General features: G+C 50.1%; 2 protein-coding genes across 11 annotated transcripts in view; one reads left to right on the top strand and one right to left on the bottom strand.

Annotated features, from left to right (window-relative positions):
• The window catches only part of SCAI (suppressor of cancer cell invasion), a 104,173-nt gene extending 98,098 nt beyond the window's left edge, over window positions 1–6,075 (bottom strand). For all 10 annotated transcript variants that reach the window (XR_005222446.2, XR_006286191.1, XR_006286193.1 and 7 more), the window contains exons 1-2: window positions 5,933–6,075; window positions 5,003–5,047 (exon numbers count right to left, since the gene is read on the bottom strand). Coding sequence is in view for 5 of the 10 variants with exons in the window: in XM_037879376.2 (XP_037735304.1) it covers window positions 5,003–5,047; window positions 5,933–5,985 (98 nt within the window). In the remaining 5 variants the exon portion in view is untranslated. The remainder of the gene's footprint in view (window positions 1–5,002; window positions 5,048–5,932) is intronic.
• Window positions 6,076–11,213: 5,138 nt separating this feature from the next.
• Window positions 11,214–13,863, top strand: RPL35 (ribosomal protein L35). Its single transcript, XM_037879926.2, has 4 exons — window positions 11,214–11,366; window positions 11,947–12,083; window positions 12,713–12,794; window positions 13,642–13,863. Exons 1-4 carry the CDS (start codon window positions 11,364–11,366, stop codon window positions 13,789–13,791), a joined length of 372 nt encoding a protein of 123 aa, XP_037735854.1. The 5' UTR covers window positions 11,214–11,363; the 3' UTR covers window positions 13,792–13,863.
• Window positions 13,864–22,781: the final 8,918 nt, after the last annotated feature.

Genomic DNA, 22,781 nt, shown 5'->3' with positions numbered 1-22,781 from the left:
GTTTCTGTGGATACAGACTAACATGGCTACCACTCTGATACAAGTAACCTATGTTACAGACCCAAGACCTGAGTCTGCAACGGTCATGATTTCCAGAGAAATTAATAGGGAGAGTTTTGCCTGCACAGCTCTGATTTCCTTCAATCAGTGTTCTCTGGGGCACTGTGAAGAGTGCCACACCGCATCCTCACACGTCCATAATACAGGCTTTTGATTTTACTTCACTTTTCATTTTAAAATACAACATTAGACAGTGGTTAATTTTAAATATTTGCGAACTAGCCTCATCTCAGGAGATTTCAGACTCTTTCATATTGGAATTCCTCTCCCACTGCCTCATGTCCCCAGGCATAACAGATGAGCCAGCAAAATGACAAATCCAGATTATCAAATTCATATCTACACACAGAGTACGATTCTCCTCTTTCACTCTACTGAAAGTCAGAACTCCATTGAAATCAGCGAAGCTAAATCAGTGTAAAAATGATGTACAGCAAGAGCAGAAGTTGTGCAGCAGTGGCCCCCAATCACAGACCAGAGCCCCACTGTGCTAGACACTGTACAAATGCATAACAGAATAAGGCAGATATTTTTGTGGCATCTAAATGACACACAAGTATCCTGAACATGGTAAAAAGAACAGAACACCAATGTCTGTCCTGTTACTCAGTGGAACAAGAGCTGCATCCTGCAGGGAAATATGGGAGGGATTTACTCTCCCACCCTGCGAGCATCTGGGCACAGTGTTCTTCCTGTAGACACCGATTACCAGGCCTGCTTCTCCACTATGTACTAGTCAAATTACACCTGCTGTGCCCTATGTTTATTTGCTTACTTCTATGACCATGATATTTTTCAAGCAGCAACTCTTCAAAATGCAGTCAAAACCTTAGCAAGACAAAAATTTGCAGTTTGGTATGCATGGAGATAATCATTCTTAAGTGTCTAACTTAAGTACATTTATATAGCACAGCCCTCTGGCAAAGAGTTATTTTTCCAGTGCTGTTTTTCAGACCAAGTGTTTTTAGAACTGGGACAGGTTTCAAGCTCCTCAGCATAGGGACTCTGTCTCCCTATTTGTCTGTAAAGCACTTGGCAAACTTTGGATGCTTTATAAATAATAGCAATATAGAAACAGAACATAATTCAAATAAGGTACCCATTTCTCCCTCCAACTGTTATAGGCTTATATCATTGTTACAATATAGATCTGACCTTTCACGTGAGGTGTTGGGAACATTAACATGGTGCCATTGTCTTCACATGCCTCTACAGTTACAGCTTAACCAAGTTAGTTGTCTAGGTGAGGGAAGGGAGGAATGCTTCCCATATTTAGTTGGGAAATTGATTTTCAGTAGAATTCCAGCAGTTTACCGTTTATTTCTTCAGCTGCAAAGACTAACACTACAATAGCTGGTTTTCTCTGTAACACAATTTGAGTGACAAGACTTTCAGACTCTCCTTTCCTCACAAATGGTTTCTGTAAAGAGATCCTCATTTTCTGTAGCGTAGTAGCTGGCTGCTGTAGTTGTGTATCCTATCTGCATTATTCTGGCAGCCCTGACTGATGGAGAATGATGCTCTTGCTTGTCACTAAGTGACTCAATGTTTGTTTCAATTAAAATAAAATACTGCTTGGCTTACAAAGATTCCCCAAACCATTTAAAGAGTGGGAGCAGGCCAGGAACGGGCAGGCAATTAATCTCAGATAAAAATTAAATGTCTTTTTCCACAAGTCTAATCTACAGTCAGGTGTGATGCTAAGGTTCCTAATCTCTTACGCATTCAATGGACTGAGCAATGAAAGTTACAACTCTTATGCAACTGTGTTCATGTAAGTTCAGTAAATGCACTCAAGAGTAGCTGTTTCTGTAAACCACTGTGGCTGTCTCTACACTAGGATATTTTTGCTAAAATTCCCTACAACTGCCATTACCATTTCAGCTTTGTTGCTGGTAGCACTGGTGGGAGAAATAGCACAGACAGGGTTCCTGGGTACACTGAGGTTTTAATTGCTATATTGTTTAACCCAGCACAGAGCAGGCCTACGTGGCAAGGCATTGAGAATGCCAGCAGCTGTCTGCCCCCCATCTATATGAGGGCTCCCACCAGTTGAACTGAAATTACATTAACTACATTAGAAAATTTTTACTACAATTCCTTAGTGGAGACAAGTCCTAACTACAAGACTCAAGAAAGAACTAGCCCACAAAGCTTTTTACAACTGCAACTCAACAGACTTTAGTGGAGTAACATCCTATTCTCAATGTCAGGAGATCAGAGTCAGACCCTTGGATCAGTGGAGTTTGGACTGAGTCAAGGGTTCAGATCAAGCCGTGCGTCACCACAATTCTTATCGTAAGTAACAGGGAGAGAGAGAGACAGAGAGAGAGAGAGAAGCAACAACAATTCACAACACAAAACTATTAACAAGCTTATTTATAAATATTTCAGTTTGTTTGTGAATAAAATTCTCAACACACACATGCAGCTTTTCCATCTCCCTTCCCCACCCAAATCTCTCTTACTGAACAGACTTTGTCAGTCTGTACTGCCTAGCCCCAAAACCCATTGAGCATCCTATCAACTGATGAAAATGGAATTTGTTTTAATAGCCCTTAAGGCACAGAACTACTGAAGGAGTTCAAAGCATGAACAGCAGACACAGGAGGAAGAAAGTAAGGGGACCCTAAACTTTTTCCATAGGGTGGACCAGTGGTGAACTGGAGCCGGTTCGCGTGAACTGGTTGTTAAATTTTGAAGCAGTTTTAGTACCGGTTGTTAACCCGCTTCCCTGCGGGGGGCGCTGAGGCTTTGATGGGCTCCAGCCGGGAAGTGATGTAATTCCTCCTCCAGCCGCCGGGGGCACTGCGCTGTGGGAGCCATGTGGGCTGCCGCCTGGCCCTGGGCACAAGCCCTGTTGCTGCTGCTGCTCCCCTGGCCCTGGGGCTCCCGATGCTGCCTGGTGGGTCCCCGGCTGCTCTGCTGGGCCGGGGCTGAGTCCTGCTGCTCTCCCCGTGAGTACCCACCACCCTGCCCGCAGCCAGCCCCTGCCGCACCCCCTGCCCTGCCGCCAGCCCGTCTCCAGCCACCCCCACGCCCCCTGCCCTGCCCGCAGCCAGCCCCTGCCGCACGCACCCCCGTCCTGTCTCCAGCCAGCCCTGCACCCCCTGCCCTGCCCGCAGCCAGTCCCTGCCGCACGCACCCCTTGCCCTGCCCACAGCCAGCCCCGCGCCCCCTTGCCCTGCCCACAGCCAGCCCCGCGCCCCCTTGCCCTGCCCACAGCCAGCCCCGCGCCCCCTTGCCCTGCCCACAGCCAGCCCCGCGCCCCCTTGCCCTGCCCACAGCCAGCCCCGCGCCCCCTTGCCCGTCTGTAGCTGGCCCCACGTCCACTGGGTGCCCTGCAGTTCCCAGGGCAGTAACCCTGCATACCTGCTTCAACGAGGGGGGCAGGGAGCAGCTGGGACCCACACATGTGCACACCCTAGGGTGACCAGACAGCAAGTGTGAAAAATCAGGACGGGGGTGGGGGGTAATAGGAGCCTATATAAGAAAAAGACCCCAAAATCGGGACATCTGGTCACCCTAGCACACCCCCAGGGAGTGGCAGGGATCCACACATGTGAAACAGACCTCATTTCTAGTTCAGGCCCATCTTTTTAAAAAAGAACTTTAGGCAGGGTTAACATACATCCGTATTTTCCCGGACAGGTCAGGCTTTTTGGTTCTTAAATCGCCTTTCTTGAGGAATTTTTAAAATTCCTCAAGAAAATACGAACGTGTGGTAACCCTGTTGGTACAAAAAACTACATACTGGGGCACATGCCTTGAATCAGAATTTTTTTATAGGGAACCGGTTGTTAAGATTTTGGCAGCTCATCACTAGGGTGGACCACACCTTAGTAGAGAAAGAGTCTTTAAGACAACCACCCTTCCAATTCACTGTGGCACAAACTATCTTCTCTGCTACTTGCCTTCACGCAACATTCGGGTGAGATCCACAGCAGCTGCTTGCATATAATAAGTTAGGAAATTATTTGTGGCCTCTTTTAATGCAATTTTGCAGATGGAAACGGAAAAGTGCCAGCACCACTCACTCTATACTGACCAGTCTGGAGACTGCAGGAATAAAATATTTACACACAAAGATCTCATGCATGTCGGTATTCGGACTGTTGTGTATGTTTCCCATTGTCAAACCTCCCCCACTACAAATCACTAACACTTTTAGACTCCTGCTGTCAGAGGCTGTAACGAAGCAGAAATCATCAAGTGAAAGGAGCCATGAAATCCACACTGAACAAGACAGAATCTGGAGAATATTCCAGAGACTAACAACAAAATCCCATTCCCTCGCCTCAGAAATTAAGTATTGAGAGCAACGGAAAACCAGCCTCCAAAAAGGAGGCTAGGTGCACAGAACAAGGCAGCAGCAAGGATTTGCAGACATTTCTCTTCTGGGTGAACAGACACAGAAACTTGCATGCTAAATGCAAGCAAAAGCATCTCCCTATTGGCACCTCCAGAGTAGGAAAGAAATCCCCTCTTGCCTTTAGAATCACTTCCATGGTTCTTAGATACTCAAGATCTTCCCAAGCAGAGAATTGATTTTCTCCTGTGTGTGTTTTTCTATCACCTGCATTAGGTACATACACTACAATGCACTATTTGCTTTGGTCTGCAGCTTTAACACCATTTTACAATCCCCCCACCCTCTCCTAGAACATTCACAGACATGTCACTTGGCTAGGGGAAGCCAGGGTCTCCTGGGCTAAGAGAGCAGTTCATTTTTTGACTGCACACACTGTGGACACAACTCCCTTTGATTTGAATGTGCTTCACTCCTGCTTACACCAAGGCTGAGCCTGATCTTGTAGCTGGAGGCTCTGTAGAAGTGCCTGTGAGGGCAAAGAGGCATGAGGGTGGAAGGAGGTCTATTTTGCCTATCCACACAGTCAGCCATCACCAAAGTAAAGGGGGGGATGGGAAATCACCATCTTACCTGGATTTCCGTTTGCGAGAAGGCTTCTCCACCAGGCCTGTTGTTCTGGAGGTGGGAAAGAAAGAGAAGGCAGTGACCTGGAGGGCCAGGGGTACGAGCACCAGGAAGGGCAGAGGGGTAACAGGCTCCAGCCAACACACCCCAGGGTCCTCCTTGCCACCCTGACCTCACTGGCATCATTCAGCCCTGGTTAGGCACCAACAGCATGCTCAGCTCTGAGCATGGGGCCCTGTCCCCAGGAACTTACAGGTGAGGGGATCCAGTGGGGCAGGTCAGGGGCAGGGGGACATGGCAAGGCACAGGGCACAACAGGGGCCACTGCACAGGGGAACAGAGCAGCAGTGGGGGGCTCAGGGCAGAGCAGGGGGTAAGAGGGGAGAGGGTGCTCCAGCAGGGAGGGGGTAAGAGGGCAGCACAGCAGGGGAGTGGGAGGGGGGGCAGGCGGGGGTCGCGGCCGTTACGGGGGGAGGGGGCGGGCGGGAAGGAGGAGGGGCGAGGGTTACAGGGAAGGGGGGAGTAAGGCGAGTCGGGGGGGCGGGGGAGGAGGGGGCGGGCGGGGGTCGCGGCCGTTACGGGGGGAGGGGGCGGGCGGGAAGGAGGAGGGGCGGGGGTTACAGAGGAGGGGGGAGTAAAGCGAGTCAGGGGGGCGGGGGGGCAGGCGGGGTCCCGGCCGTTACGGGGGGAGGGAAGGAGGAGGGGCGGGGGTTACAGGGAAGGGGGGAGTAAAGCGAGTCAGGGAGGCGGGGGGGCAGGCGGGGTCCCGGCCGTTACGGGGCGGGGGGGCAGGCGGGGTCCCGGCCGTTACGGGGCGAGGGGGGCACGAGAAGGGGGCCAGGCCGGGGGGGGCTTTACGCGCTTTTCCTGCGGCCGGGCCGGAGCCCCCGAGCTCCTGCCCAGCCCCCCCGTGCGCGCGCACTCGCGGCCCCTCACCTGGAGGCCGGGCCAGTGCGGGGCAGGCGCTGCCGGGCGGCTCCTCTCACCATCCGCGCCGCCTCCGCCAGCTCCGCGGCGAAGCTGCTCCTGCCGCTAGCGCTGCCGCTCGGTGCCGGGGGCGCGCGGATGCCGCCTCACACTAGTCTGGGCGGACTTGCCCCGCCCTTTCCAGGTTCTAATTGGCTTATCGCTCGGCGAGGAGGAGACTCCGCTCTCTGATTGGCTGCAGCTCCCGTCACTCTCTTGCCATTTCCCTAGCAGGGTACGTTGAAACAGCGAGTATGGCTCTTGCTGCTTAGCTACGGACAGGAGCGGCTGTGCAGGAGGCAGGGGCGCCACCGTGCGGGGAGAGACAGAACTGCACCTGGAGTCTGCCTGCACCAAGGGGCTGCCTGATCCCCACTGCACCAGGGGACTGCCTGCACCAGGGGACTGCCTGATCCCCACTGCACCAGGGGACTGCCTGATCCCCACTGCACCTGGAGTCTGCCTGCACCAAGGGGCTGCCTGAGCCCTACTGCACCAAGGGACTGCCTGATCCCCACTGCACCAGGGGACTGCCTGATCCCCACTGCACCTGGAGTCTGTCTGCACCAAGGGGCTGCCTGAGCCCTACTGCACCAAGGGACTGCCTGCACCAGCGGATTGCCTGATTCCTACTGCACAAAGGAGCTGCCTGATCCCTACTGCACCAGGGGGCTGCTTGATCCCCACTGCACCTGGAGTCTGCCTGCACCAAGGGGCTGCCTGATCCCTTCTGCACCAAGGGGCTGCCTGCACCAGGGGACTGCCTGATCCCTGCTGCACCAAGGGGCTGCCTGCACCAGGGGACTGCCTGATCCCTGCTGCACAAGAAAGACTCACACAAACAGCTGGAGAATTTTATTTAGCATGTGCATAGTCGTCTAGCCAAGTGATGGCATCTTCAGTGGCGTGATGCAGTTCTTCTGGGCCAGGGGTGGCCAGCCTGTGGCTCTGGAGCAACATGCGGCTCCTTGTATAGGCACTGACTCCGGGGCTGGAGCTACAGGCGCCAACTTTCCCAAATGCCAGGGGGTGCTCACTGCTCAACTCCTGGCTCTGCCACAGGCCCTGCCCCCCACTCTACCCCTTCCCACCCCTTCCCCTGAGCCTGCCATGCCCTCGCTCCTCCCCCATCCCCCTCAGCCTCCTGCACACCATTAAACAGCTGATCAGGAGGTGCGGGGAGGGAAGGGGAGGCACTGATCAGCGGGGCTGCCGGTGGGGGGGAGGCACAGGGCGGGGAGGGGAGCTGATGGGGAGCTCATGATGTGTTACTGTGGCTCTTTGGCAATGTACATTGGTAAATTCTGGCTCCTTCTCAGGCTCAGGTTGGCCACCCCTGTTCTAGGCCAACGCTGAACCTAGTCAGCAGGCATTCATCGACAATGTGTGTCATCATCTGTGTTGCACCGCAGCTGCACAGAGGGCTGTCATGAAGGCCCCAGCAATACTGGCTGGCTGCACAAAGACCTTGTCCAATCCAGAACCTGTTCAACAGAGACCATTGGCAACGGGGCATGTCAAAACCAGGCGGGCAGATTGTGGGATCGGCAATGAGGGACTGGTTGGGCTCTGAGGGGTGGTAAGCTCGGGAGAGGGGTGGGCCGGACTGGGCCTGGGAAAGGCTTGGTGGGGACCAGGCCTGGGTTTGAGGGGGCAGCCAGCTAGGGTCTAAGAGCTGGGCTCAGGGGAGGCTCTGGGAGGCGCTTAATTATAACAGATGTTCATTCCTCTTGCCAGAGTGTTTCCACCCTAACATGCTGGCGTTGTGGATGAGACCATAATGGGCGACGTGACAGCAAACATGCAGCTGGTGGTTTTAAAAGGTCATTGAGCAGCGGCAGGCTTGGGTTGGTGCATATTTTCTCTAGTAACTTGCCAGAGGCAACCTCTCGTCTAATATGAGGAGGAGCAATATTGCTCAGAACTGGAAGTCATGGGAGTGGAGTCGGATGCGGGGTGCCAGAGATGATATGCATGGCAGCATGTAACTGCGTATCCACCAGTTTGGTGTGTGATTATCTACTCCAAACTGGTGCGCAGTACTCCACCACTGAATACGAGGTTCCAAGAGCTGACGTCCGCAAAGTTGGAGCACGAGCACCCCATGACTATCCTGCCAATTTGCTAAGAAGATTGTTTTGCGTCTTAACTTTAGCTCCTGTCTTCTTCAGGTGGGCATGGTAAGTCAGTGTGCAGTCTAAGGTCACACCTAGATAGACCGGTTCTACTTCATGCTTCACCTTCTGACCATTCAGATAATTTTAAACATTCAGTTCTCGGGTTGCTCTGGCGTGATGAAGATGGAACAAACTGGAGACTGTTTTTGTGATGCTTGGCTGGAGGCACCAAGTCTTACAGTAGTCAGCTAACTTTATCATGTCCTGGTTTAAGATGGCATCAAGCTTGTGGAATGACTGGGCCTGGGTACCGCAGCAGATGTCGTCTGCATAAATGAACTTTCGTGACTCTGTTGTTGGCAAGTCACTGATGTAAAGGTTGAACACAGTTGGAGAAAGCACAGAGCCCTGGAGTAACCCACTGCTCTGTCATCTCCTCCAAGCACTCGTCTGCTCCCCCATATGGATGCTGAACCGCATATCGCAGAGCTGGAGAAAGGACCAACTAAGGCCCCAAGCCTACATTGGGATCTGTGTTCACTGACCCTGCATTCCTACAAAGGCCTTTTAAAATCAAAGGGGTTAAAGTCAGAGTGGTCCCTGCTTGTGTGGTTTGGAGCCCTATTTAGGGAAAACAGTGACATTGTCAAATGCACAAATACAACCTGAGAAAATAGATTTTTCTCTGATCTCTGTTACATCAACCTAAAGCTCCAATCTCGCAATTGGATCCTTGCAGGTAGATCCTGTACCCATGAGGAGACCCTTGGTCTACCCATCTGGAAACAACTGCAGGTTCAGGGCCTCAGGTGACCCATTAATATTAGCAGGAACACCATTTTCAGACAGGTTTCAGAGTAACAGCCGTGTTAGTCTGTATTCGCAAAAAGAAAAGGAGGACCTGTGGCACCTTAGAGACTAACCAATTTATTTGAGCATGAGCTTTCATGAGCTACAGCTCACTTCATCGGATGCATCCGATGAAGTGAGCTGTAGCTCACGAAAGCTCATGCTCAAATAAATTGGTTAGTCTCTAAGGTGCCACAGGTCCTCCTTTTCCATTTTCAGACAGAAGCATGATTTTCAAGTTGACACTACCCAGTTAAGATGGAGCAGCATTACCACAGCAATGACATTCATGGATTTTAGCATTTTAATTGCCTTTGCAGTGGGTCAAGTCAGTGCCTTGCACAGTATCCTCAGACAGCATTAACCTCTTACTTTCTAAGGCCGCAGTGATCAGGTCTGATTATCAGCCAGCCGTTATAAGATGGAATGTTACAGAGCAATAGTTATGGTACACGTTATCATTCTGTATCTTGACAGCTACTGTTACCTGTTACATTAGATACTCACAGATAAATCCCAGTATAAGGGCTGGTCTACACTACGGGGGGAGATCGATCTAAGTTACGCAACTTCAGCCATGTGAATAATGTAGCTTAAGTCAACGTACTTAGATCTACTTACCACGGTGTCTTCACTGCGCTGTGTCGACGGGAGACGCTCTCCCATCGATTCCCCTTGCGCTTCCCGTTGAAGTGGAGTCCACGCTAGAGTGATCGCTCTTCCATTTATTGAGTCTAGACTAGACACAATAAATTGACCCTCACTGGATCGACCACTGCCCATTGCTCCGGCAGCTAGTGTAGACATGCGCGAAGAGACACAGGACCTGATCATGCAAGGGATCCATGCAGAGCCTCACGGAAGCCCTGGGCATGCCCATATGCAGAAGCATGGCAGAATTCCGGCCTCATGCAATATAATTACTTGCAGTGGTGAGCTGGAGCCAGTTTGCACCAGGTCGCTAGAACCGGTTGTTAAATTTAGAAGCCCTTTTAGAACCGGTTGTTCCGCGAGGGACAACCAGTTCTAAAAGGGCTTCTAAATTTAACTGGCCAAAAGTGGCGCCTTAGGTGCCAACTCCATGGGTGCTCCAGCCCTGGAGCACCCAAGGGGAAAATTTGGTGGGTGCAGAGCACCCATCGGCAGCTCCCCACCCACCCCCAGCCCCAGCTCACCTCTGCTCTGCCTCCACCTCCTCCCCTGAACGCGCCACCCCGCTCTGCTTCTCCGCCCCCCCAGGCTTCCCACGAATCAGCTGTTCACGCGGGAAGCCTGGATGGGCTAAGAAGCAGGCGGTGGCTTTGCACTCAGGCCCAGGGAGATGGAGGTGAGCTGGGGCGGGGGGGCACGAGGAGGGCCACCCGCACCACAGCAGGTAACCCGCGGGGGGCTCACAGGGGAACCGCTCCCTGCCCCAGCTCACCTCCACCACCCTGGGCCTGAGCGGGAAGCCGACACCTGCTTCTCAGCCCTCCCAGGCTTCCCGCCAAACAGTTGATTCGTGGTAAGCCGGGGGAGGGGGTGGGGGGGGGTGGAGAAGCAGAGCAGGGCAGCGCGTTCAGGGGTGGAGACAGAGGTGAGATGAGCTGGGGTCGGGCGCGGGGCGGGGAGCTGCCGGTGGGTGCTCTGCACCCACCAAATATTCCCCATGGGTGCTCCAGCCCCAGAGCACCCATGGAGTCGGCGCCCAAGGGGCCACTTTTGATGTGATCAGTGGGGGGAGCGCCTGCTCCCCCCCTAGCTATGCTCCCCCGCCCCTAGGAGCCAGAGGGACCTGCTGGATGCTTTCTGTGAGCTGCCCCAGACAAGCACCGCCTGGACTCCCCACCTTGCCCCCCGGCAGGCCCCTCTGGCTCTTAGGGGTGGGATGGGCACCTACTATGGTGGCCCACGAGACCCTCCTTCCCGGTTCTGGGGGCAGTCAGGGGACAGGGGAGGGGGGTGGATGGGGCAGGGGTCCTGGAGGGCCATCAAGGAACGCGGGGGGTTGGATGGGGCAGGAGTCCCGGGGGATGGGCAGCGACCCCCTCGTGGGGTGAGGAGGGAACCCGTTGTTAAGATTTTGGCAGCTCATCACTGATTACTTGCAATAGTTACTGTCATTATTGTATCGGCTGATTTTATCAGAAGGGCAGCAATTGCTAGGATTGCTACACATTAGCACCAGTGCACAAATTCTACCGATTCTGGACCCCCAGGGCCAGCAGCCCCAGGACACCTGGCCCCGCCCCTCTCAGTCGGGGAGGCGGGGCTCTCTGTGGGCGGGCTGTACCACTGTGCTGCGAGTCTGCGGGGGGCGAGTTGCGGTGAACCGGCTCCTCCCATCACCCCTGCACTGTGAGACCGGATTGGTTGATCCCGCCCAGCCAGGCTCTTTCGCGTTCTAACTTCTGGCCTCCTTCGGCTTCCGTCCTTTCGCTCAAGCCGCTGGCGACATGGTGAGTGGGTTCTGTGGCCGGGACCCCTCGCAGCTCTAATCCGGAGCCATCCGCGGGGAGAGGTGGCCCCGGGGGCGGGCGGGTGGGTCAGGAGGCCCGGCCGCTCCCTGCGAAGCACGGCTGTTCCCTCGCGCGGGCCGGGAACGGGGGCGCCGAGACTCCGCGGGGCAGACGCCGGGGCTAGGCCGCGCCGGGTGCCTGGGGCCCCGCTGGGTCCGGGCTCTGAGGGGCGGGCTGCACTGGGCCTGGGGGGAGGCGGGACAGCCGGCTGGGCCCGGGGAAAGGTGCGGGGGACGGGCCCGGGCCTGGCTTTGAGGGGGCAGCCGGCTGGGCCCGGGGAAAGGTGCTGGGGACGGGCCCGGGCCTGGCTTTGAGGGGGCAGCCGGCTGGGCCCGGGGAAAGGTGCTGGGGACGGGCCCGGGCTTGGGCCTGGCTTTGAGGGGGCAGCCGGCTGGGCCCGGGGAAAGGTGCGGGGGACGGGCCCGGGCCTGGCTTTGAGGGGCAGCCGGCTGGCCCGGGGGAGGCTCTGGGAGGCGGTCCGGCCGGCGTCTGAGCGGGGCGCTCTCGCTCTCCTTGGCAGGCTAAGATCAAGGCCCGTGACCTGCGAGGGAAGAAGAAGGAGGAGCTGCTGAAGCAACTGGATGACCTGAAGGTGGAGCTGTCCCAGCTGCGGGTGGCCAAGGTGACGGGCGGAGCCGCCTCCAAGCTGTCCAAGATGTAAGTCCGAGCTCTGCCTCCCGCTTAGGGGCCTGGCCGTGAGCCTCTGGGGGGCAGTGGGGGCTGTGAAGCTGCAGTGCTGTAACTGCATTGGGCCTATCGGATCTCGCAGTGCTGTGCCTCAAGGTGGGGAATCTCCAGGGCCCCTGGCCCAGGGTTACATTAGGCTACAGGTGCTTCAGCCCTCATCCAACCCCAGCCATAGGTTATGCTGTGTGGGCACACGCTAGCCTGTTGCAGGGCGAAGGGAGCATTACTTCTTTCAACTGATATTGCTGTAGCAGTTTCTTCACCTAACAGGCTGCTTCTCGGTGATGTGGCACATTCGAGATATATGATGTAGCAATACCATCCTTGTCCTGAGAGTAGGTAGCATTGAAGAGGAGGAAACAAATGTGGACTAGACAGGAGAAGGGGAGTTAAGTGTTTGGATAGAGGGGAAGCTCCAGGGTGGTAAGAGTCTAATTGTTAAAAAAGAGTAAAATGATTACTGTGCCTTGAATATAGTAAGAAATAATTCTCAAGTAGTGCCTCCATTATCCAGATTCTATAGTTCCTCTTACATATTTTGCAAAGTACTTGCTAGTTTTAAGCCTGTGTTTTGAGACCCGTTTCTTTACTCTCTGCAGCCGGGTTGTCCGCAAATCCATTGCCAGAGTGCTGACTGTCATCAACCAGACCCAGAAAGAGAACCTGAGGAAATTTTACAAAGTAAGTCCGAACTTTGTACTTCGTTAGGCCCTACCCTTCAGTCCTTTCTCGCCATTTTCAGATACGTGGATAGAGTTGTGAGGCAAGAGACCCAACTAGCTGCAAGAATAATTCTTCAAATGAGATCCTGGAAAAGTGTAACATTAATCTCATATTATAATGGTCCCTTTTCAAAATACTGTTTATTGCAAGACTAACACCCAGCACTGCTCTGAATTGAGTAGATGCAGTGTGAATCTGTTCTTGCTAAAGGATTCTTCTACTGGACAGCATGTAACTCTGTTATCTGGGTTTGTGAGCTTTCCAGTAGGCACAGGTGTAAGTGCTTTGTTGGAAAATACATTCGTAAAGATTGGCAGTCTTGAGGGATCAAGTCATTGAGAACATTAGAACGCTTTTTCCCCTCAGGCAGGGTGTTATTTCTCATGGGCCACATTCTTTGCTGTACACCAGGATTATCTAGAGCAGGTGACCAAGTGAATACTTCCAGAGGTCCTGGCAGACTCCTGGGATTAATAAAATCAGGAATCACCCAACTTTAGGCTGCAGTCCTGTCTGGTAAAATGGCTGGTAGTGACTGATGGTTGGTACCCTCACGGGTGTTGAGTAGCATAAAGCCATTTCCTAGTGGACAAAGTATATGTCCTACACATGAACAGCATAGGGAAATTTTAGCTCCTGCTCTCCGAGCAGTACCAACAGGCAGGACAGCTTTATGTACTTGTACACCCCCAGATCCTTTGCAGATTACCCTTGCCACTGCATCCACACTGCTCAGTAAAGTCTGCTTTAAAAAAAAAAAAACACAACTGCTTTTGAAGTTCATTTATTATTTTTCTGCAAACAGGGCAAAAAGTACAAGCCTCTTGACCTACGGCCGAAGAAGACTCGCGCCATGCGCCGCAGATTAAATAAGTACGAAGAAAGTTTGAAGACCAAAAAACAGCAGCGAAAAGAGCGCCTGTACCCTGTCCGGAAGTTTGCTGTTAAGGCATAAACCCTTTGCATACTATGGATCTGTCAATTATATTGGCTAGTTTTTCTCATTAAACATCAAGTTGTTTGGAAACTGACAGGCCTAGATACTTGTTTCATAGTATGGATTTGGTTCAGAACTCATGATAACACTTTATGGAGAGAAATGATTCCGTTAGAGATCATGGGGGCCTCATGCTAGTGTAGCTTGGAAGATGCTAAAGCTAATTTCCGTCACCATTTGCATTATAAAACTGTTTAGTTTTCTGTAGTGTCCTGTATAAAGAACATGCTAATGTTTTAGGCAAACATGAGTCTTTGCAAATATCTGAATCCACTAAGCTTTTAAGTTTTGGGGCAGAAGTATTTAACTTCTGACTTCTCAAAGTGAATTAGTGTGTGTCTACTAGTTCGAGAGGCTTTTTCTATTTTAAGCTTTTCTCTAGTGTCAGTCACTGCAGGATCTGATCACTGTACAGGTAAATTAGCATAGTGAGGTTCCTTCTCTCTGCCTCTTTTTGAGCAGTGACTCTACAGCTGGAACTTCTTACTGTTGCTCAGATGAACCCCAGTATATCCAGTAAAAATGTCTATACAGCCATTGATGGTGTTATGTCATTCTAAACCATCTGGCATACAATTCATGCTTAAAAATTACTAGCATTGATAGTAATGCTTAGGCTATTATGTGGAGATTCACCTCACTTTCAACAGGTGTTCAAGTGTGGCTTGAAAGCTCATTGCAATCTTAATCTTGATTTCAGAGGATTGGCCTCCTTCTGAATAGTAGTCATGACTGAACTACAGGTATTGAAGGGTATGTGCTGTTTAGGAAAGACAACTGTAAAGGTTGGGGAGTAGCATTGTATATCAATGATGAGGTAGAATGTAAAGAAATAAGCGATGGAATAATAAGACAGAGTCCATCTGGGCAGAAATCACGTTGGGGAAGAAAACTACTAGAGCCTTTCCTGTGATAGTGCTTGGGGTGTGCTATAGACCTCTGGGATCTAATTTGGATATGGATAGAGGTCTCTTTAATGTTTTTAATGAAGTAAATACTAATGGAAACTGTGTGATCATGGGAGACTTTAACTTCCCAGATATAGGCTGGAGGACAAGTGCTAATAATAACAATAGGGCTCAGATTTTTCTAGATGCGATAGCTGAATCAAGTAGTTGCTGAACCAACAAGCGGGAATGCCATTTTAGATTTGGTTTTGGTGAGTAGTGAGGACCTCATAGAAGAAATGGTTGTAGGGGACAACCTTGGTTCAAGTGATCATGAGCTAATTCAGTTCAAACTGAACGGAAGGATAAACAAAAATAAATCTGCAACTAGGGTTTTTGATTTCAAAAGGGCTGACTTTCAAAAATTAAGGAAATTCGTTAGGGAAGTGGATTGGACTGAAGAATTTATGGATCTAAAGGCAGAGGAGGCCTGGGATTACTTTAAATCAAAGCTGCAGAAGCTATTGGAAGCCTGCATCCCAAGAAAGGGGAAAAAATTCATAGGCAGGAGTTGTAGACCAAGATGAGCAAGCATCTCAGAGAGGTGATTAAGAAAAAGCAGAAAGCATACAGGGAGTGGAAGATGGGAGGGATCAGCAAGGAAAGCTACCTTATTGAGGTCAGAACATGTAGGGATAAAGTGAGACAGGCTAAAAGTCAAGTAGAGTTGGACCTTGCAAAGGGAATTAAAACCAATAGTAGAAGGTTCTATAGCCATATAAATAAGAAGAAAACAAAGAAAGAAGTGGGACCGCTAAACACTGAGGATGGAGTGGAGGTTAAGGATAATCTAGGCATGGCCCAATATCTAAACAAATACTTTGCCTCAGTCTTTAATGAGGATCTTAGGGATAATGGTAGCATGACGGATGGGAATGAGGCTATGGAGGTAGATATTACCATATCCGAGGTAGAAGCAAAACTCAAACAGCTTAATGAAACTAAATCAGGGGGCCCGGATAATCTTCATCCAAGAATATTAAAGGACTTGGCACACACAATTGCAAGCCCATTAGCAAGAATTTTTAATGAATCTGTAAACTCAGGGGTTGTACCATATAACTGGAGAATTGTTAACATAGTTCCTATTTTTAAGAAAGGAAAAAAGGTGATCCGGGTCAAACTAACAGGGCTGTAGTTACATCTGTAGTATGCAAGGTCTTGGAAAAGAATTTGAAGGAGAAAGTAGTTAAGGACATTGAGGTCAGTGGTAAATGGGACGAAATACAACATGGTTTTAAAAAAGGTAGATTGTGCCAAACTCCTTCTTTGAGACAGTAACAGATTTTTTAGACAAAGGAAACACGGTGGATCTAAGTTACCTAGATTTCAGTAAGGCATTTGATACAGTGCCACATGGGGAATTATTAGTTAAATTGGAAAAGATGGGGGAATCAATATGAAAATTGAAAGGTGGATAAGGAATTGGTTAACAGGGAGACTACAGCAGGTCCTACTGAAAGGTGACCTGTCAGGCTGGAGGGAGGTTACCAGTGGAGTTCCTCAGGGATCAGTTTTGGGACCAGTCTTATTTAAACTTTTTATTTCTGACCTCGGTACAAAAAGTGGGAGTGTGCTAATAAAGTTTGAGGATGACATGAAGCTGGGAGGTATTGCCAATTCAGAGAAGGCCCGGGATATCATACAGGAGGATCTGGATGACCTTGTAAACTGGAGTAATAGTAACAGGATGAAATTTAATAGTGAGAAGTGTAAGGTCATGCATTTAGGGATTAATAACAGGAATTTTAGTTATAAGCTGGGGAAGCATCAATTAGAAGTAACGGAGGAGGAGAAAGACCTTGGAGTATTGGTTGATCACAGGATGACTATGAGCCGCCAATGTGATATGGCCGTGAAAAAAGCTAATGCGGCCTTGGGATGCATCAGGCGAGGTATTTCCAGTAGAGATAAGGAGGAGTTAGTACCGTTCTACAAGGCACTGGTGAGATCTCATCTGGAATACTGTGTGCAGTTCTCGTCTCCCATGTTTAAGAAGGATGAATTCAAACTGGAACAGGTACAGAGAAGGGCTACTAGGATGATCCGAGGAATGGAAAACATGCCTTATGAAAGGGGACTCAAGGAGCTTGGCTTGTTTAGCCTAACCAAAAGAAGGTTAAGGGGAGATACGATTGCTCTCTATAAATATATCAGAGGGATAAATACCAGAGAGGGAGAGGAATTATGTAAGCTCAGTACCAATGTGGACAGAAGAACAAATGGATATAAACTGACCATCAGGAAGTTTAGACTTGAAATTAGACGAAGGTTTCTATCCATCAGAGGAGTGAAGTTCTGGAACAGCCTTCCAAGGGAAGCAGTGGGGGCAAAAGACCTATCTGGCTTCAGGATTAAACTCGATAAGTTTATGGAGGAGATGGTATGATGGGATAACATGATTTTGGCAATTAATTGATCTTTTAACTATTCATGGTAAATAGGACCAATGTTAGATGGGGTGGGATCTGAGTTACTACAGAGAATTCTTTCCTGGGTATCTGGCTGGTGAGTCTTGCCCACATGCTCAGGGTTCAGCTGATCTCCATATTTGAGGTCGGGAAGGAATTTTCCTCCAGGGCAGATTGGAAGAGGCCCTGGGGTTTTTTTCGCCTTCCTCTGCAGCATGGGGCACGGGTCACTTGCTGGAGGAGTCTCTGCACCTTGAAGTCTTTAAACCATGATTTGAGGACTTCACTGGCTCAGACATAAGTGAGAGGTTTATTGCAGGATTGGTGGGTGAGATTCTGTGGCCTGCATTGTGCAGGAGGTCAGACTCAATGATCATAATGGTCCCTTCTGACCTTAATGTCTATGAGATCTCACCTCTGAGATCTTGGGCTTCTTTAGCCATCCTTTTCGTCTCCCTTTCCGTATGCTGCTTAACCCTCTCCAGATGATAAGCTGAATTCCCTTGTTAGCTGGCTAAGCACCCAGTCCTTAATCAACTAAGTCCCAGTTTAGCCCATGGGGGAAGTTTACAGAGTGGTGGGTCAGCCTTATGCTACTCCCACTCTGTCGTAAGGGCTGATCCACCTCCTACTGAAGTCAGGGAGAAGATTCTCCTCAATGCATGCTGCTCTCACTAGTTCTGAAGGATTCATAGGCTGGAATAAATTTTAACGAGGGTAAAGGCTTGTCTAGGGTGTGCTAAAATCCATGCCAAAGTTACTACACTGTCCCCCAGCACTGCATTATGGTATCACCCTGTTAGGTGGATCCAGCTGCTCTATTCTTTAATATGGGAAGGAGACCTGCCATAATAGCTGCTAATCTCATATCTGAGCAGGGAGATGGGGGGTTTCATTTTGCCTTATTGTACTGTGCCTGGGCCAGGATACTTGTTTTATAAAGCATCCTGCATGTGCACAATAAAATGTTAATGATAAACCATAACAGCAAAGTAATCTAGAGAGGAGTCTAGTAGCTCTTACCAGCGTTCCTGATACAGCAAAGCAAACACAGGTAATGTTGCCCTGATGTCCTGCTAGGGGTTTGTCTTGATGTGTGTAGGCAAATTCCAGACTAATTGTATAATCCCTGGAACCAATTGTCTATCAATAAAAGAAAATATCACAAGTTCATGCTGGTATTGCAAATGAAAATCTAAACATTTCTGAACGCAGTGCAAGCCTCAGAATGGTGCACTTTTGGCAAAATGGCTTGGACATGAAGGTTGTCAGATCCTCTAGCAATGAGCACAGCATAAATGCCTACCTGGATAGAATCTTCTATTTGAAGAGTCTCATCATGTTATAAATCACTAGCATATCATTCACATATCAGTAGCTAGAAGATGATGACAGGAAATTGAGGTCTAGTTACCAGATACTGAGCATTCAGCGAAAAGTCACAACTTTGGATATCATGCCCCGCGAAGAGCCTCGGGCCTAACTGGAGGGAAAAAAAGTGAACAGCAGTAGGCTAGCTTCCCCTCCCCTGGGGGTTTTCTGGTCCTGGCAAATTCCTGCAGCTTTACAAGGAGTTAAGTAGCACCTCATGCTACACTTTCAAAGATATTCCTTATGCCTCTGGGAAACTGACATCAGAATAGGTCAGAGGATGCTCAGCAGGGCCTCTAGTGGGTCTCCTAGTCCAACCCTATACTGTGAGGGGATTTTGTTGCTGTGCAGAGGACTTACATTAGCTTTCAGTGCATTAAGCAGCCATTTAAATTAGCAGAAGAAACAATGCTCTGAATTGAAGGGGCAGGAAGATGCTGTTTCCTTCCTTGGGCACAGGAAAAAGTACTCACCACTACTTTAACACCATCTGCAAAAAATGAAGCATCTTCCCTGGTTTTTGGGTGTTAAACATGCAAGAGTCAGCAGGAGCGCCTGCTTCACCTGAGTGTCCCACAGGATAGCCATGTGGTCCCAGGCCCTGACAGAAGCTGCTTGGAATCAAGGCTGAAGCATACAGTCTCCACCCTTGCAGTGACCCGGAAAATACCATGGGTAACAGAGTGTGAAATGTAACAAACCAGACAGTGTCACATTAATGAAGAGAAGGGGCTGTGAATGGCCCTAGCACAGAGATACAGTTGAGGCTGCTGACAGCTTTGTATTAGCTCGACAGTGTTGCGTTAATTAACCATGCTAGTACCATGTGAAATCTAAAGCCCTACAGTGTATGAGGCAGCTGTGTGCCCCCTTGCTGTCTAGTGATGGAGTGCATCTGAGCAGAGCCACTCCAGCTGCCCTTGGGCTTTGCTTTCCAGATCTCTGTCCTGACAAACGTGTGTGTTCACATGGATGGAAGGATTCCCCTGCCTGTCTGCTGCAACACTCCTCCCTTTCTTGGCTCTGCTAAGCCATCCCTAGCAGGGCTGGCATTCGTTCCTGGCTCAGAGGGAATGCTAAAGAACATCCTCATATTTTGTCTTTGGCTTTGAAAGTGTTTTCAAAACAGGTTTGCAGGGAGAAGCCCTCTTCCCATCTCCCTAGAAGAACTTTCCCCCTTCTTTGAATGCTTTGCTTCCCACACTCCCTGACCTACATCCATCACTGCAAAACATTCTGAGAGATTCCCCCACATCTTAGCCTGGGCTGGCAGGGCTGGCTGGTTTGGTGGGAGAGCCAATTTTGCTCAGCTGTCAGTCTTTGCTGTCCCCCCAGCCTGCTCCCTGTGTTGGGGTGGGGCTCACCGCTGTTTCTCAGCATACGCAGTAGCCTCTTTCAGGAGGCCCAGAGCTGATCTGGGGCAGCTCATGTTTGGAAATGGTTCTTGTTGCTGTGTACAGAGGCAGCCTGGCTGTCTCCGTAGTTACAGGGGAGCAAGTTTGCATTCCTCTACAAACTGGCTGGTAGATTAGCAACTCCAGGTTGCCTTCCCTTTTCATTTTAGAAAAACACCTTCAGGGTTTTGATTCCCAGGGAAAGCTACCAGTTAGAGAATGTCATACAGACAACTTCTGGTTGCACATTAGTCTGCACAAAACATAAATAGGTCTTCATTCTTGGAGCAGTTCTGACTAACGGCTGTTTCCAGGATCGGGTGAATGTACATATTCAGAACCTCCATACTTCTGAGAGTGAATCAGTTCGATCACATTAATCCTTTGCAGTAGCAAATGGATGAAAGTCTGGCCCTGCTGAAGTTGATGGCAGAATTCCCATTACACCTACTGCTCGTAAAGCACTCAGATCCCTGGTTTGAAGGTGCATGGTTTGGTGGATTAAGTACAGCACCAGGAGACTGGCTTCACCAGGGACTTAGTGTGTAGCTGTGGGCAGGTAATTTTGCCTCACTGCTCCTCAACTTCCCTATGTGTAGGATGAGGCTAATGCTGGCTGCAGCAGGGAGCCATCTCTGGGCACCCCCTCATCGCCCTGCAGGCACCCTCCCCCCAGTTTTCTCAGGGCCTGGGAAAAAACTCACCTCCGGGCCAGAGCACTTTAAACCAAGCTTCCCCCTTCCCTGTACTTTTATGGGGTATAATTTATTCATGTTACAGCAAATCAATTTTCTCCTTTGCCCCTCAAGTCCAGCTCCCTGTTCACAGGGGTTCAGGGATCCTATAGCTCTCTTTCTAGAGTCTATGGAAAAGAATTCCCAGGGGCTTCTACCCCTTAGGCCAGGAGCCCTACAGCCCTCCTTGTGGGGTCTCTGCTTAAAATTCAGGTCAGCTACAACCCTCACTCAGCTTCTCCAGGTTGTCCCCTTTCAACCCAAAGAACTGCTCAGTATAAGCTCAAAAGTGCCTCTCGCCCACCAAAGCTAGTCAAATAAAAGATGTGACCACCTCCTCCTCAACTCTCTATACAGCTAAGACCAACCCTTTCCACCCTGTTCTTTTCCCCCCACCTTTTGGTGGGCCTCCTTCTCTTTTATCTCCATGTTTGGATTGGTTTAACAACATGACTCCTCTGTCATGTGGCCATGCCAATTTTCCTCACCTGGGAGGAGGCCTGAACGAGTCACAGGTGGGGCTGGAGCCATTATCTCTTAAAAGGCCAGTCAGTAGGCAGCTGGGTTTGTTAGCGTGTAGTGTTTTGGTAAGATCATACTGCATGGGAATGCAGGGCTGTTATTCCGTTGCTTTCTAGACAAATAAGTATGCAGCGAAGCTGTCAGCTAGGGAGGGCCATAAGAAGATAGTGTCTGGTTAGGTAGTGATCTTGGAAGTTAAAGGGATTTGAGATGATACAGCTGACAGAGAGACACGGGCAGCTCATTCTAGGTATTTTGGGTTTTCTTCCTCTGATATCCTCCTGGGATCTCCATCCATCCTCAGATCCTTCCTTCTGCAGGTTCTATTTTCTCCACATCTCCTGTCTCCCTCTCCCCAGGGAAGCTCCTAGATTCCCTAGGTACTAGGCATCCCAATAGTGCAGTCATGTGAAGAAGCACCGGTATCTCACTGCAAACCCAACTCACTTGCTTCACAGGTGTGATGGGCTGTGAGTGACCATGTAGTAAATCCCCTGGTCCTTCAAATAGCTCTGTAGAGAATTGCATCAGGAGCCTAATTAACTGCAGTTTAAGGAGAAGGCACTAGAGAGCATTACAGCCTCAAATATTCTGTACCCTGCAACTGAAGCTAACTTGAGTTTTCCCCTTCTGGCTAGATCCAGCTCTGAATCTGGAGGTGTTAAGGGATGGGTCTCTACCTGGCTTCAGGTGAGATGTACAACACATCATTCCAAAAGCCTGTTTTTTCTGCCAAAAGCACTGCCTGGGAAAGGAATTTAGATCCTAGGAAGTGGATTTTCTTTTCTCAGAATTTCAGATAGTAACCAGAGGAACTTTGCTGAGAACCAAGGTCAAAACTCACGCACACAGTGTCTGAGCTGGTATTTTAGCAATTTACTAACCATGTCAAGCTGTGCCGAGCATGTTACCTCTTCAACTGGAGGATCTCAAAATGCTTTACAAGTAGCATTGAATTCCCAATCCCCCAGTACTAGTCCTACTACACTGATAGGGAGTGTGACTTGTCAGGCAAAGCAGCAGGTCTCCAGGAAAGCGGGGGATAGAACCCAGGAGTCCTGACTTCGAGTTACAGGACCGGCTCTAGGCACCAGCAAAGCAAGCATGTGCTTGGGACGGCACAATTCCAGGGGCAGCATTCTGGCCTTTTTTTTTTTTTTTTTTTGGCTTGGGCAGTTGCGCTCTCAGAGGTTGGGGCTGCAAAAAGCCTAGAGCCGGCCCTGCCTAGTTAGGTGCTGAGAGCATCTTCCTCTCTCCTAACAATGTTCACGCTAGCCTGTAAGCTCTGAAGCCATGGAGTGATTGAGGACACACTGAGTATCTTTGTAGCCTGGGGCATTCTCACAAAAGTGATCAAGGATTGAGCCCTTGACCTGGGCAACCCAGAGTGTTTTACAAGCACCGCTCTAAGCATGAAACAGAGTTGTGCCATATCCTGGCTCCCACTTCCCCAGGGAGTCACCTAGCAGATTTCACTGCTGGGAAACTGCCAGAAACTCATCCTATGTTTGTCCTTTCCTCATTTTCATCCCATTGCTCCTAGTGACCTTTTACTAGAGCACCCTGAAT

This window comes from Chelonia mydas, chromosome 16 (assembly GCF_015237465.2).
Source record: "Chelonia mydas isolate rCheMyd1 chromosome 16, rCheMyd1.pri.v2, whole genome shotgun sequence".
NCBI classification, from domain to species: domain Eukaryota; kingdom Metazoa; phylum Chordata; order Testudines; family Cheloniidae; genus Chelonia; species Chelonia mydas.
The sequence above is the reverse complement of the archived record's forward strand: the minus strand, read 5'-3'. Positions and strand labels throughout refer to the sequence as shown.

Bases quoted from the DNA above. Each gene is read 5' to 3' on its own strand.
- RPL35 (XM_037879926.2), top strand. The intron at 12,084-12,712 runs GTAAGTCCGAGC...TACTCTCTGCAG, and splicing joins GCCTCCAAGCTGTCCAAGAT to CCGGGTTGTCCGCAAATCCA. The intron at 12,795-13,641 runs GTAAGTCCGAAC...TTCTGCAAACAG, and splicing joins ACCTGAGGAAATTTTACAAA to GGCAAAAAGTACAAGCCTCT.